Genomic DNA, 16062 nt, shown 5'->3' with positions numbered 1-16062 from the left:
GGCGTGTTCAGCCGCTCCATTCGTGACCCCTCCACTTAGAACTTAGAACTTTGTGTGCTCCCCCTCCCGCTCCCGAGTCACCCCCCGCGTGGGCGGCCGGGAGGCCCCTAGATCCCGTCGGCCGACCCTCCCCCTCTCCTCCTCCTCCTCCCTCACCGCCGCCCAAGGCCGCGGCCAGACGAAGCCTTGCCATCGCCGCCGGCGGCGGGGACTCGGGCCCTCTCGCTCGTGTGGGGCTGGCGCGGGCCGGCGCCCCCGGGTCGGAGCGTGGCGGCGGGCCGGATGCCACATCGGGTGGTGGCGGCGCCTCGGCGATTTCGCTCCCCCGCGGCAGAAGGCCTCGCTATCTGGTGCGTCGTGGTCGCCGGGGACGCCGCCGGCGTGACCGGATCGGTTCGCGGCGGCGCGGCCGGATCTATGCCCAAGCGTGGGCCTTGATCGGTGGACTGCCGTCGGCACGGTGGCGGGTGCGACTCGTCGGCAGCTGGGCAGATCCGCCGGGATTCTACCCTTGTCTGACCGGATTGTGACCCAGACCCGGTATGTGGCTCGGCTGGGGCTTCCGGCTTTTGATGTTAGGCTTAGGTGAGTGGTCTGGGTAGTGTCCCAGCTAGCACCCCTTCATCATATGGACAGGAGTAGCGGCAGATGTTGCCAAGATGGTGGATTCAGGCATATCGTTGTAATACTTTGTAAGGTCCTCGAGAATAATCAATAAAGTGGCCGTATGCGTCTCCCAGATGCAGAGGCCGGGGGTCATCCTCCTTTTCTAAAAAAAAATTCGTGACCCCTCCATCGTAAGCCCGTACACGCGCGTACACAGCGGCGCAATGGCTGTATTGATTGATTATTGAGTGCATAGCGTACGTGTGTTTTGGTTGTATGGATGCATGAACGAATCAAAGCGTCAACGGCCAAATGCATGCAGAGTAGTACATCGCGGCGTACGCAGGGGGTGGTGTATGGTATGGGTATGGCGAGCAGCCGAGCACGCGGCGCTGCGGGGGGTGCAGAGCATGTACGCCGCGGGGAAGGTGCGGATGCGCGTGTCAGAGTTCCACCTCGGCGACCAGACCGTCGCCGCCGCGCAAGGCCGCGCCGAGGTGGGCGGCTTCGTGCTCTGGTACTTCGAGTTCATCATGGGCGGTTAAGAGATGAACGCATGCTGTGCTGTGCCGCTTGGCCTCCGGCAGCGCGACGTCATCGGCACTCCACGTCGTGGACAAGGTCGGTTACATGAAGTCGGAGCTGATCCAGATGGCCGCCATAATGGCCAGATCAAGGGGCAAGCGGGCTGCTTGTGGCCTCGCGCAGCGCAAGTGAGATCGTCGACGACATATAGTTCGCGTGCCGTCATTGCCGCATCCTGTGCGCTGCGGCGGGATGCCAGTCGCCACGAGCCACTGTCGGGCCGCCACTGCACACGCACGCAAAGCCGCGGCCATGCTCTGGTTGCAGGCGGTGGTGATGTCGAGTAGGTGAGGGTGCGTCGTTCGTGAGGACGCCGGCGGGTCGCGCCCTGCACGTGCAGAGAGGAAGTGCGCACTCGCGGGATGCGATGGAGACGCTCGGCCAGATGATGAGGCCAGAAGACGCACTGCATGTGTTCGACAATATCCATCCTCGTCTTTCCTGATGCCAACAAGGGAACCCTTGTTTGGATACAACCTCAAGGTTAAAAAATGACCGGGATTATAGGACACAAGGTACAAATTTCAAGGACTTAAATGTGAGGGTTCGTTTCTGACTAGGTTCTACAACTTCAAGGTTTTAAGCAGACTTCATTCCTACTTTGTAAATTTAAAAGGTGTACAAATGTTTTAAAAAAAGGGAATAATCTTCTCCAAAGCTTCATGATTACAATATATCTTCAGCATATACGAGTATAATAGTCTCTTTGTTGGAGACATGTGTGAAACTTGTTGATTGCACAGATTAGTATGGGCCAGAAACATGAAACTTTATATACGCTGTACAATTTTAAAATATACATTGAACATTTTCTGATATATGTTGAAGAGATTGTTTTTCTGTTAAATTTTTTTTCTTCTCCTTTTTGTGTATTATAAACAGTTCACCGTGTATTAAAAAATGTTCATCGCATATTTAAGAAAATATTCACCATATATTCAAGAAAAAGTTCACCGTATATTAATAAAATGTTCAACGTACTTATTGTTTTCATTGTGTATTTGAAAATTGTTCAGTGTATATCTCAAAAAGGTTCAACGTGTATTAAATTCTTTTTACCATATATCACAAGAATGTTCAATGTATATTTTTAAAATTTTCAGTGTATATATAAAATTGTTCATTTTTTTCAATTTCCGTACACCTTTCCCTTTTCCAAGGTTTTGTTCGGATTTTGAATTTTCTTTCACATTTTATTTTAGAACAACGCCGGCTTTTGTAGCCAGAGGTCCGGAGGTCGACTCCGCGCGCCGCCTTTTTATTTCTCGTGAAGTTTTACATTCGGTTCCTGTGAATGGGCTAGCCCGTTTGTTTCTTAAAAGAGGCTACTGGCGCTGGCGGTCCACCAAAGCCCATATGCCCCAGCGGTCGCCGAACCAAATCCTCGTCTCCTTCCTCCGCTATGCCCAGGTCGACGTGTTTCTCCAAGGCCCCCTAGTCCCTAGGTACCGTGGCCGCCGCCGTCTCCACCCGCACAAAATCCCTACTCACCGCACGTTCGCGCCCACGACAGCCGACCCCGCCCCCCTCCCGCGACCGGTGCCCCGCCGTCAAGGGTCTCCGAGGCCGATTCCACTCTGTTCACGGCGGCGGCAGAGCAGAGTGCTCCGGCGGCCGGCGGAACCCGGGGTCCGTCAAGCTCGTGGAGACGGGATTGGGAGCACCGCTTGACCAGACAGGCGTCCGCTCGCCTCGGCCCTCGGACCCCACCCCCGCCGATGACGCCGACGCCGGCGCGCGCCTCCGCCGCCGCGGCCCACGCCCTGCTGCGCAGAACGAGGTCCGCGCCAGCCCTCTCTCTGCCCCCCTCCTCCATCCGCGATTTGTTCTGCTCCGGCTCATCCATTCTCCACCTTCTCCCCCAAAACCGCAGATGCTTCGCCGCGGCGAATCGGATCCGGACGGCCTCGAGGGCCTTCTCCAGCGCTCCGGCGGGAGCGTCCGAGCCGCAGGTACATTTCCTCTCCGCGAATCGCATGTGCAGTGGCCCATAGAGTTTAGAGAATTACGAGATCGATTGAGGTTTATTCTGTCCGTGAACATTTAGGGCCCGGAGAAAGTTGGTGGTGTGAGAGCCGGAGACGACGAGCTTGATGTTGCTATCGTCGGTGGAGGCATGGTGGGCCTGGCTGTTGCTTGTGCACTCTGTAGGTATTTGCTGCCTTTGTGTACCTCTGTTCCTTACTTCCAATTGTTCATGAGCTCAGCTTCGTGTTGCTCTTAGTCTGAGAATCGATCCTTATACGCCGCAGAATTAGTTATAAAAGGAATGTTGACACCATTAAGGAATGTTGACACCATTGGAATAAAGTTCTCCCTGCCATTTTACTAGTTCAATGTCAAGTAGTATTGCAAATATTGGTAGTGCAGGATAGTCTGGGGGCTGTACGAAAACATCTTGTGTATGAATTTGACAATCCTACGCTATGGTTGTTTTAGATTAGAAATACCAGTTCTGTATATAATATTGGGTTTACTCTTATTCACCCTTACATGCAGCCAATATGCCATTGACCAAACACCTGCGAGTTGCCGTCATCGATAGCAATCCTGCATTGAAGTCAACGAATTATCTGAAGAAAGATGGTATACCTGATTCAAGGGTCAGCACTGTTACTCCTGCAACCATTTCCTTCTTCAGAGGTAAGTTTGTTAATATAAAATCGATATGTCATTGCTTGTTTCAAGCCAGAATTCTGCGAATGTTTGCTGTGTACAATATCTGGAGCTAAAGCATGCTTAGTATGTTTTGGTGATAATTCAGAAAGGTCGATCCCTTTTGTTGGGTTTGACAGTTGTTTAAACAAGACATGCTACTAGCCTTTAAATTGATCTGGAGAACCCATCTATGCTTACATTAGATTTGTTCCTATAATCTCGAAGTGCTTCACTCATAACCTACTGCTTTGTGATGTTAGCTAAGTAACTGATATGTGCCTAGCACTTGTCATCGTGCAATATCCAGCTGAGCTGCATTTCTTGTTTACTGTAGTGATAACCTGGAACTTCATGTCAAATAGGCACAATCACGGATGGTGCTGCCAACTCTGCTGATCTATATATACCCATTGTTCCTTTTTTGCCACTGGTTGTGCCTAATCATAAATTTGATTAAATGTGTGGCACTATTTTCGCTTATTGAGGATGAAAAGTGGAACGCTTGACAACATGTAGTTTCAGAAGTACAACATCTTAAAACATTCCTTATTATGTGTTTGTAGCTACTTCATTTTATTTAGTAGCTATAGTATTGTATAGTTTGACATATATTTCATACTTGTATGATGTCACGTGACAGATATTGGTGCATGGGAGCATATTCTACAGCAGAGACACGCTTTCTTTGGTAAAATGCAGGTGATGACATGCAATTTTCATCATATGGATGGTGATTAGCTTTCTGTGTTCACCTGCTTTCTACCACTATATCTATTCCTACACTAGATATAATAATTTATATATGTTGGTGTTCCTATGATTGATAGATTGTCAAATCAAACTAAAATGACATTTCATGATTTATCTGTCTGCTTATTTCCTATTTCTTCTGTTCCAGGGGAAGAATAATTATGGGTTAACATGTAAGCAAGTTTGTTAATAAAGCATAGAAAACATAAATACCTTGGCAGTTTAATGGGCAATAGCATTTTTGTGGGCCTTTTGAGCTGGGCTGGAGAGGGCAGGCCTGGCGCAATGGTGAAGTCCTCCCCACTTGTGCCAAGAGGTCCTGGGTTCGAACCAGCCTCTCTGCATTGCACTTCGCAGGGGTAAGACTAGGTTCCTATAATCCCTCCCCAGACCCCACCTTGTGTGGGAGCTTCTATGCACTGGGTCTGTCCTTTTTTTTTTTTTTGAGCTGGGCTGGCTGTAAAGGATGCCTGTCATGTTGTTTTTGATATATGGATGATTCTATATAGAGGACAAGTACATCTAGTTCTATCATATCAGTTCCCTATATACATGAAAAACTTGTAGCATAGATATCCGCTAAAGATGCAGTATCCTGTAGATATATTATGCATTGTTTGAAAGCTGGCCAGTTGTATTCAATATTGTGACCTGAACTCTTAAGCAGATTTTTCTGTCATCTTTGTATAAGAATCATATCTTCACCTCCCTTACGTGTCTTCTGACATCATGGGATTAAATATGTTTTGGTAACTGAACTCATGTTATGTTTCTGATATTAGTATATCTTCCGCACAATCCTAATAAACTTTAAATTCCAGTGCTAAAGCTTGAGAGGGGAATTCAGAATTATGCTAGGCAGCCCTTACATTGCATAGTAACTGTAATGCCGTGAATGGATATGTTGATATTGTCACCTACAAACACCATAAATGAATGGTATAAATGCTATATAACGTATGAGAGGGACAAACGTTGACTTGCTGTTCTTGGTTAGTTTTAGCTATCAACGTTGTTTATCAATCTGATTATTGTGTTGCTCTATTAAACCTATGTGGTAAGCATTATTATTTTTGCCTCCGATCTGCATCATCTTAATGTACCCTTAGTTCCATGTTGCTCATTGAGGAAAAACTACTGAGGCTCCATTCAAGTACATGGTTTCTTTTGATGTGGTCTGACTTAACTTTGTTTAGGACATTCGAGGGTTTCATGGTTTGTTCTTTTAAAACATGATAAGCAAAGAAAGTTTCACTAAATATGACAGATGCTCATGCAGTAACCCTCCCCTCATAGAACATGGCAACAAATAGCGTGTCCTTAGAGTGCATCCTGGGGAATTTTGGCAAGTTCATTGTAGTGACTTGCAGCTCTGCTGCTTTACTTTATTAACTACCTGAGGTGTTATGTTAGATTTGTAGCATATAGTCTCATTAAACTAGCTTATTTCTGTCCTGATATGTTGAAGTACTTGCTTATAGTTATATCCAACCTTATGGTACAACCTTAACTCTCTATGGTCCATAACATGGCTGTTTCAAGGCACATGTTTAAATATGGGGTGATTTAGACTTAGTTTGTTTCTTTACTAAATAGGGTACATATCTTTCTAAATTTATGATTTATTTGGTCCTTGACTGAATATGGTGCAAACCTCAGTGCCAACTTGATTTCTGCAACCGATGGTCCATGTATAAAAATATGTTGGTTAACTTCATCATGTGCTTGATAAGACTCAGAGCAAGTCGCTGATGCTTTTCTATTGAATCCATTTGGTTCATATGTCCCAGTGAACCAAATTGAATGAACTATTGAATTGATCACAATAAAAATGATGAAATGGAACATGCAACAAATGCTTCACACTTTCAAAGGGATCCCACTCAATTTCCAAATGGAACATAAATACATTGACATAGTGGTATACTTTATTCTGCCCCTGTTTTACCTAGCCCGTTTCATTTAAATTCCGGATATTATAGATTACTTGAAGCTTAACTATGATTGGATGGTACATATTGTATGCCTTATTTTATGCATATTAGGCCATTATTATGTGATCTTTTTCATGGCAACTTTTCGGCCATATGTACATGCATTAGCATGCCTCCTTTACCTTTGGTCTTGTTCTCTTTTATTTGTTGCGCTTGCAAACAATGACAGCAACAGTTTCTTCATTCTTATTTATTGTACTTGCACACAACAAGAACAACAGTTTCTTCCAACTTATTTGCTGCGCCTGCACACAACAAGACCAGCAGTTTCTTGCTTTATATAGTGGGTTTTCAACATAAGCATTGATTGCAATTTGACTCATTTTCGCTGGCAGGTGTGGGATTACACTGGACTGGGATACACAAGGTACAACTCAAGAGATGTGTGCAAAGAATATCTTGGGTATGTTTGAACGGGAGCTGCTGTAAACCTCTAATTATCTGATAAACTTTTTTTTCCCACTGGTTCATTGATAACCTTTTGCTTTGCTTTTCCGTTATTTAGATGTGTGGTGGAGAACAAGGTGCTTTGCAACTCACTTCTGTTACGCCTACAGGTCTGTATTTTTCGATAAAATTTCGATGATTTTGATCCGCATCTAGATGTTAGATGTTTGAACTTGTCTAATACGACCTCACTCCATACAAATGGTTTGTTTCCTAGTTTATAAACTTGTTGAATACAGTACAGCTTTGCAGCCCACACATTCAAGAGAGCAAAGTAAATCTTATACAAGAGACCTTTGTCATAAAAAACAGATGTACTTGCTTTTACGGCACCTAATTCCCATATATTAGATTTTTATTAGCTGTACACGATGATTAGTTACCGACAACATATTTTGTTAGAACTGTTGGTCATGAAGCACAGTTCAATTTTGTGTGTGGCATTAATAGTCCTCATAAGGTAATCTCAAATATCCTAAAAATGTCAAAGAACAGAACACATGGAAATTAATGGCTGCGTGGTTTCCAGCTAGATGTTGCACTTATATTGTTATCTGACTTTCTTTTCCATCTTAATAGTCACCTAAATTGCTACTTAAGATGTTTGCCTTACCAGGAGCAAAAGGAAGACATTAAAAAGATGGTCTACCCTACCCGATTGGCGTCTCTTGCTTTCCCATCAAAGAGCAGAAATGTAGGAGTAGCAGGACTGAAGCCACCATCAACTGAGGCGGAGGAACTACGCCGTAGTAATTTGGTTAAACTTGACCTAAGTGATGGACATACTTTATATTCAAAGTTGGTGGTAAGTTCCTATATATGATTCTCCATTCATTCAAACTTTTGTATCTCGTCGTTGCCGTCAGTCACTTATTTTAAGTTATGGTCGCAGGTAGGAGCTGATGGTTCCAAATCCAATGTAAGGCAGATTGCGGGCATAAAAACTACTGGTTGGAGCTATCCTCAGAGTGCGATTATCTGTACAGTAGAGCATACTGCAGCGAATGACTGTGCATGGCAGAGGTTTCTCCCTTCTGGTCCGATTGCCCTGCTTCCAATAGGCGACAACTTCAGCAATATAGTGTGGACAATGAGCCCAGAGGAGGCATCACGCCATAAGTCAATGAGCCCTGAAGATTTTGTGATGTCAGTGAACCGTGCATTGGATTTTGGTTATGGACCGCATCCCAACTCTAGTAGTCTTGACCATTACGTGGAAAGGTTATTTTCTGACTTTGGAGGTACTGCAGCGTCTACAAAAGAATGCTTTGAAGTACCACCAAGGGCAACTGGGCTGATCTCAGAGAGAATGGCATTTCCATTGTCACTGATGCACTCCCATGATTATGTTTCAAAAAGGCTAGCATTAGTTGGTGATGCTGCTCATACAGTGCACCCCTTGGCCGGTCAAGGTGTCAATTTGGGTTTTGGAGACGCAGCTGCCTTAGCGGAAGTTATTTCTGAAGGAGTTTCTGTTGGTGCTGATATTGGGGATGTAAGTACCTAATATTGCTGTGTTTTGGTTAGATTTATGCAGATACTACTGTATCTAGCTTCATGAGCAACTCTTAATACTATGATGAGCTGGTCATCCAGCAAGCTTAATCTTCCTTACTTTGACTCTTAATACTATGATGCATATGCTGGTTACTCTAGTATAAACAAGATATTTATCGTCACAGCAGACTAACCAAATCTTTTTCGGTTTGTCAGCTGTCTTTGCTGAATCGGTATGAGAATGACCGCAAGGCTGCCAATGTTGCGATGGCGGCAGTTCTAGATGGCTTCCAGAAGATGTACTCTGTCGATTTCGGACCCCTCAATGTTCTGAGAGCCGCTGCATTCCATGGTGCCCAGTACATATCACCACTGAAGAAGAACATAATTTCTTACGCAATGGGCGACAGGAAATCGCCTCTGTTTTCATAAGCAGCAGGTCTTACAAACTTGTTGGTTCTTGGCTGTCACTGCAGCACTGTACCGAAATGCGTTAGTTCTAACTAGTATCGTGTATGTTTGGCAGTATCTTCTAAGCCAGTACCATATCCCACCTGAGAAACGTTAGGTTGATAAAATGTAACAAGTGCTCCTTCTGTCTCAAAATGGAAGACATTTTTTTGACACTATCATAGATTTGTAGTGTCAAAAAACGTCTTACATTTTGAGAAGGATGGAGAGTAGTTAATACTAGTAAATAAGATTATGTATATCCTGGATTTGTTTTCATCTGTATAAGGCTTGTTCAGTACTTTGCTTGCCATGGAAGATTAGTTTATTTTTGTTGGCACCATTTTTTATCTGGATGTTATATATGCAAAATGCAGAGCATTATACAGTCAGGGTCCAGGGGTTCAGGGTATCTGCCCTAAGGGGGGCAGGCTATATGTTTTTTCATTTCTCAGCGGCACATGCCATCTGTTGTTTAGAGCGCTATATTTTGCAGCACATTATCTGGGTACGCTTGTTTTTATATATATAAAAAAAAATCAACCAGGATTTCGACTTGGGGGTTCGTTTCGCCCAACCTCTACGAGTTTAGGGTTTAAAATGGACTTTTTTCCTTTGAGAAAATGTGTAACAATGTAGGCACGTTTAGAAGGTGAAGCCTTATGATTTTGTCAGACTGTGACAGTTGTTTACCTCCTGCCACGGGACAGATCAGGATAAATGTACATGGAGTTCTGATGAAGATTACGAATGGCCAAGGCTCGAGGCTATTGCTACCCTTGTTGTTATGCCTGAATATTCGAGTACGTACGTACGTCCCGTGAACTCACCAAATCTGGGACTCTCGCCAACCACAAAAGCGCGCGGTGCAGTTTGGATCGGAAACCTTCACCGAACATAAGTGACGTGAACAATTATTAATTAAATTAACTCAAACACAATCCTGTGCGTGCGCTGCGTACCCACCCACCCACCAGATGATGAACGGCTTGCACCGCCTCCTCCCCCGGCTCCTCCGCCGCGCACGGCAGCCTAGGGTGCCGCCCGGGTACCACGGCCACCACGTTGTTAGGGCATCTCCAGCCGTTGGCCCCCCAGGAGGGGCAAAAAATCGCTCCTTGGGGGCGCACCGGCGCTAAACCGCGCACTGGGGTCGTGATGCCCCCCCAGTCGCGGCGCCCACCGGTTAGTCAAAAAAGCAAATATGGCGCAGAAACGACTCAAATTTAACGCAAACACCGGCGAGTTCGTTCAAACTTAAACATATTTCACAAAAAAGAAAAAAACTACCGCGGGCTACCCCCGCCGTCTCCCTCGCCGCCCGCCCACGCGGTTCTACATGCCGAGGAGGCTGTAGAACCGCGTGTAGTTACCGCCGCCGTCGTCGTCGTCGTCGCCGCCGCCCCCGCCTACGCCTCCGCCGTCCCTGCTACATCCCTCCCCCCGGTTGGCGCGGCGGGTTGGACGGTCCGGGGGCGTCGTCGTCGTCGTCGCTGTCGAGGACCACGACGCCGTGCTCGTCCTCGCACCCATGCTTGCGAGCGGCGATCTCCTCCAGGGCCCGGCGTTGCCGGACCATCTCGTCGCGGAGGTAGTCGTCCCGCGCCCACCGCATGGCGTCCTCGTCGGAGAAGCCGCGCCGGGCTACCTCCTCGTACTCCGCGGGCAAGCCGGGCTCCGGCTTGGGCTCGACGAGGACGAAGCGGCCGGTGGGTGGAGAAGCGTTGGCGTTGGCGTTGGCGCCGATGCGGACGCCGGAGCTGCGGGTGCGCGCGCTGACCGGCGCGCCCTGGGGCTCCGGCTTGACGGGGCGGAGGCAGGGCGAGCCGCCGGACGAGGAGGAGAACCCCCGGGTCTCCATGCGCCTCGGGGTCCAGGAGCTTCCCCGGCGGCGTGAGAAGGAAGGGGGAGCGGGGTACTCGAGGCGTGGCGTGTTGCCGCCCTCGATGTACTCGAGGTCGGCCTCCAACGTGCGCCCAGAGCGGGCTGTCGGGGACGTACCGTGGCCCCTCCCTCGCCGCGCGCGGCAGGTTCGAGCGGATGCGTGTGATCTCCGCACGCCGGGCCGCTCCGGTGGGTATCGGGGGCACCGGCACACCGCCCGCGCTGATCCTCCACGCCCCGGGCACCCGCATGTCCGGCGGGACCGGGTACTCGGCCTCGTAAAGGAGGCGAGCCTCGTCTTCATGAAGATGGCGGCGGCCGAAGCCGTTCGCCGCCGCGCCGTCGCCTGGGAAGCGCTCGGCCATGGGTGTGAACTGGAGACGGCGAAAGAGAGGAGAGGAGAGGGAGGAACGACGACGGCGGGAGAGTGTGAGTCGCCGAGTGCGCCGGGGCGCGTCATATATAGGCCGAGGCGCGCGTGCCAACGTGTGTACGCGTGGCGGGCGAGGGAGAGGGCGAGGGACGCGCGTCGTCCGGTCTTCACTGCGCCGCCCGTGAGCACCAATGGCAGGCTGACCGGCGCGGCAGCTTTGGCATTGATTCGCCGCGGGAAACGAGGCGATGAGGACGACGAAGGGCCGAGAAGAGAGCCGTGTCGCTGACGCGGCGGGCCCGCGGCTTTTTCACGCCAAAACAGTTCGCCCGGCGCCCCCGGGCGCCCCCGGCGCGCCGGGTTCGGGCTAGGTCCGCCGGCGCTGTTTTCGGCCCAAGCCGGCGAAAATCGGGCTCTTGGGGGCGCGACTGGGCCGTTTTTTCGGCGCCGGCGCGAAAAAAACGCCTGGGGAGGCCTTCCTGGGGGTGCGGCTGGAGATGCCCTAACCCGCCATCCGCCCACGACACTACTGCGCTTCGCCGTCTAGCCCGACCACACTGACCCGCTTGGGCTCCCGTTGGTACCACGACCCACGGAAGGTCCTCGGTGTCCGTCGTCGCTGCCGCAGCATGCTACCAGTCCCTCGAGGTGATTCCATGGACCAACCGCGCGCACTTCATCTTCCTGTCCCCTCAGTCGGAGCGCGCGCTCGGCGAGTCCGAGTTCGCCGACTACAAGCAGGAAGTGGCCTCCAAAATCCTCGGCCCGTGCCACCCTCACAGCGTTCGCGCCCGTCGCATCGCCGAGAGGATCATCCACGCCGGCATCGACGACGCTGTCATCCTCCGTGTCGCCAGCAACCGGCACAAGGGAAAGGCATGGCTACCTTCGCCTCAGAAGAGGCACCTCCATGGGCTCGACTGGGAGGTGATCGTGGTGGACCACAAGGGCAACACCGGCGCCTACTGCACGCGCGGCGGTAAAATCGTACTGTACACGGGATTGCTCGACCACTTCAAGACCGATGGTGAGATTGCATTTGCTATCGCTCACGAGGTAGGTCCGTTGGAGTAATGAACTCATCTCATGTTTCCTCCTTATTATCGGATTATATTTTCAGGTGGACTCCAATTAACATTCGCATCTTTTTCTTAGGTTGCGCACATCATCGCAAGGCACGAATCTGAAATCAGCTCGACCAAGTGGGTGACAAAACCCCTCTATTATTACTTCCGGCGAAGGTACTTCTGTTTCTTATTTCACATTATTGTTCATGGCGATTTTCATTTACTTTCCGCAGGAACATGGCGATTTACATTGTGCATGTGACACATAAATACTATATATGATCAGAAAAATGAGTGCTCATGTATTCTTTGATAAAAAAGACCTGATGGTATGTCTTGTTACCTTTGTAGGACGGAAACAGAGGCAGATCACATTGGAATCCTACTACTCCCTGCCGCTGGTTTCGATCCACACATGGCACTCACGTTCTTTAAGAAGAATGCAAGGCTGGTACAATTTCAAACATTCAAAGAGTACTATCTCTCCACTCATCCTCCATACCAGAGAAGATTGCAGTTTTTATCACAACCGAAGATCATGAAGACGGCACTTGAACTATATAGAGAAGCCACTTCCATTAAAGATAGTATAAAACGATAGGTACCAGGCGTTTTATGGAGATATCAAACAGATATGAATCTGGATTTGACATAGTTCGGTTTCCATTTTGAGTTCTTTACAGTGTCCCCAAAGTTAATATGGGCCATCCATGTATGCCAATCCAATGGTTAAATTCATCTGATAATGCGACACAATTCTACGGGAGTACCATCACCTAAGAGGGTACCTGCGTTCCAAGGGTAAAGTTGTAGCTTTGATTGAACAATTGTAGTGGGGAACTAAATTGAATTACAAGAGGAAATTTACCAGTTTTTCATTTGATTTGTGATTATGGTCATGGGGGAATTGTGTTTGATTGATGATTCCTTCCACTAAACGCTAGATCACCATTCGTTTGTTAAACACAGTTCTTTTCACGTTTGATATTGTGGCCGACACAAACAATTTTGACAATCTTATGAGAGATCCTCCTGCAGCTTCTCGATGTCCCATGTTCTTGTGGCCGACACAAACAATTTTGACTCCAAAACATGAGCGGTAGGTGATTCCATGCACATCGGTCTTAGCATATGATCCCGTGGTAAGTTTTCTTGCATGATCCTGGTATTCCTTGGCGTAGTACATCGCACCCTTCCAAAATTCCTCTCTAAACCTGTCAAGATGAGCTTGCAAGGGCCGCTTCCGAGGACATTCAGATCGTGCCTTCAAAAGTCAGATACTTTATGGACTAGATGATTCCTCGCGCGTTGCAGCGGGAATTAGTAGCTCAAAATTCCTCTTGCAAGTCATGGTCAAGAAGATGTCAGGCTTCCCGTATGTATGGACAATTGCCATGGCATCCATATGCCTCTTCTTCATGTCACGTTCGCCACCTGGGTATGTTCCAGGGAGCACTATCCTTGTCCCAACAGCGCTTGCTCGCGTCTCCCCTGATATGATGGCATCAACAACTCCTTTATACAAGTCGGCCCGAATTTGCGTCTGGTTCTTCCTGTACCACCTCAACCGACAACTCTCAATCTTGACATACATGTCGGCCGCCCATTGCTGCAGTAGGCGTGCTCCATAGAGTATGGGATTGAAGATCGCAGGCCGTGTCTACAGCATGTAACAGTAATAGTCTCTAACAGAGACGCACAACCTGCTATTCCCCTCTGCACGTGATCGACTACCATCAGAATGAGGATATATTCGAGAAATATTATATTATTTGAAACAAAATCGGACGCATAAGTCATACCTGCATCCTCATCATCATCATGGACCAGTTGAGGATGTAGTACAACCTCCCAAGGAACATTACGTTTAGGTAGCTTCGGATGCCAACGTAGTTCCCCCCTTGGATAGAATAGGGGATAAGACAACGGGTCAAATGCCCCAGAGGTCACACGTATACTGTGCCTTTCGTTGTTGTTACCACAAAGTGTTATCCGCCGGTCAAACCTTTTTGCTAGGTCGTTGCCCTCAACCCAAATTGCAGCGACCTCTGATGACAACGGTATTATATCTTCTTTGGTCAAGCCTCTTATCGGTGTTTAGGTCTATCCTATAATCATCGAGGTTGTCCTTGTGTGCACCCAAACTCCTAAATTGCTGGGAGTACGGGTTTTCTTTGAGTATGTCTACTAACTTCTTCACGACATCCTGGTCTAATTGCTTGGTGGCCGCCTTACGATGAGTTATGGTTGGTTCGTCATCATAGAAGTATAACTGCAGATGTTTTGGGCGGGAGCTTGGGCCGAACGAGTGCACATTGTGGTAGATGGTGCCGTGTGCCCGAAATGTGTACACCCCAGACTTCATGTTTGTGTAGTTCTCATCAAGGCTGACGCCAAGGGTTGTGAAGGCGAAATGCCCGTTGAAGAACCGTATGTTCTCCCGAAAATGTCTAGAATCTGCATCCATGCTGGACCATAGCCTCATCAGCTCTGGGACTGGTTCCAGTTGTTTAAGTTCGATCTGTCCATTGCGACAGCAGAACCCGTCAGTCTCAGACACAAACTTTTTGGCCTTGCAGTGTTTGCAGTTTTCGTCGAGCTTCAGGATGTGAGTGCTGTCTGGGATGTTTGTGTAGACAAAGTCTAATGGATCAACTTCGCTAGGTATAGCAGACGACATGCTCGTTTCATCGTCATCCTCAATTGTGTCATTATCAGATCCTATTAGCATTTGTTGGGACATGATGTTCAAAACAATATTCACAAATAACTATAATTACAATAAAGCTCCACGACTTCCAAGTTCCGAGTTGACCATACCTTGATCGCGAAACATGTAGAACTCCTCATCCATCAAGTCGGATGGTGTCGGTTCATCGCCCATGATGGGGTCTCAGAACACATCGATGTCGTCTTCATTATAGTTGTGGTGAATGTGACAATAGACAACATCATGTCAGAAAAGGGTTGATGAGACTGAGCATAAATACCAGACAAAAGCATTTTCATACCATTGGTGCCAACACCGTAATTCGGCATGACTGGCGGAGGGTCGCCATCCGTTGAATCATCTTCGGCGCCCAACCTGAGGGGTATTCCGCGGCAGTTGGATGCGGGGCATTCAGAGGTTAAGTTTGCTAGGTCTGGACGTGGAAGAGCAAGGGATTCTTTGCACGGGGTGTTTTTCCTTTTAGCATAGCTGCCCTTCCTTTCTGCACTTGACTGCCCCTTCTCAATCACTGACATGCTTTTGCAGCGTTGCACGCGCTTCCCTCGTATCTTTTCATTCAGATCTTCTATGTCGTCAACTGTTAGTTCATCCTTTTTCTTCTGATAATATGCTCGGCTACGTGAGTTTCTCTGCTCCCTCTTAGATCGGTCATTGTCATGCATAACACCAGACGCGTCTAATGATGAAGGGGGTAATGTTGCTTCGTTGTGCAAGAAGTCTGTATAGTTTGTGCAATCATCATAGGTGAATTTATGAAAAAAGTTGTGAAAACATCATTACAAGAATCTGATTTAGGGACTAATGAATATTAGAACATTCACTATCTACTCAAATACAAATCATGTGCATTAAGATCATATGACTTGACGGTATGCTTCGCGCCTAGTGGTCGCTAAAAGAATATGTTGGTTTGTCTTAACAAATCTTTGTACGTCAACGTGATACTAAAGGTAATATTTTACCTGATGTAGATAGTGGTTGCACATTTTCATCTCCTTTTATCTGATCCTTTTTCCTCCG

At 47.9% G+C, this 16062-nt stretch overlaps 1 protein-coding gene across 2 annotated transcripts; it reads left to right on the top strand.

Annotated features, from left to right (window-relative positions):
- The first annotated feature begins 2569 nt into the window (after positions 1-2569).
- Positions 2570-9330, top strand: LOC119312720 (ubiquinone biosynthesis monooxygenase COQ6, mitochondrial-like). Of its 2 annotated transcripts, none has more exons than XM_037588480.1 (10): positions 2570-2971; positions 3065-3143; positions 3239-3338; positions 3691-3834; positions 4490-4548; positions 6929-6996; positions 7099-7150; positions 7657-7845; positions 7933-8535; positions 8754-9330. In XM_037588480.1, the coding sequence occupies exons 1-10, from the start codon at positions 2910-2912 to the stop codon at positions 8967-8969; spliced, it is 1572 nt and encodes a 523-aa protein (XP_037444377.1). In that variant the 5' UTR covers positions 2570-2909; the 3' UTR covers positions 8970-9330. The 2 variants fall into 2 exon arrangements, with proteins under 2 accessions (XP_037444377.1, XP_037444378.1); XM_037588481.1 differs by having other exon boundaries at positions 2910-2971; positions 3239-3342.
- Positions 9331-16062: the final 6732 nt, after the last annotated feature.

Source organism: Triticum dicoccoides, chromosome 5B (assembly GCF_002162155.2).
Source record: "Triticum dicoccoides isolate Atlit2015 ecotype Zavitan chromosome 5B, WEW_v2.0, whole genome shotgun sequence".
Lineage (NCBI taxonomy): Eukaryota > Viridiplantae > Streptophyta > Magnoliopsida > Poales > Poaceae > Triticum > Triticum dicoccoides.
This window is presented reverse-complemented; position numbering and strand designations above follow the sequence as displayed.

What these genes read in the sequence shown, in the direction of transcription:
- LOC119312720 (XM_037588480.1), top strand. Translation starts at nt 2,910, where the DNA reads ATGACGCCGACGCCGGCGCGCGCCTCCGCCGCCGCGGCCCACGCCCTG. An exon ending in GCCCTGCTGCGCAGAACGAG is followed by an intron (nt 2,972 to 3,064) that starts GTCCGCGCCAGC and finishes CCAAAACCGCAG; the next exon opens with ATGCTTCGCCGCGGCGAATC. An exon ending in CGGGAGCGTCCGAGCCGCAG is followed by an intron (nt 3,144 to 3,238) that starts GTACATTTCCTC and finishes GTGAACATTTAG; the next exon opens with GGCCCGGAGAAAGTTGGTGG.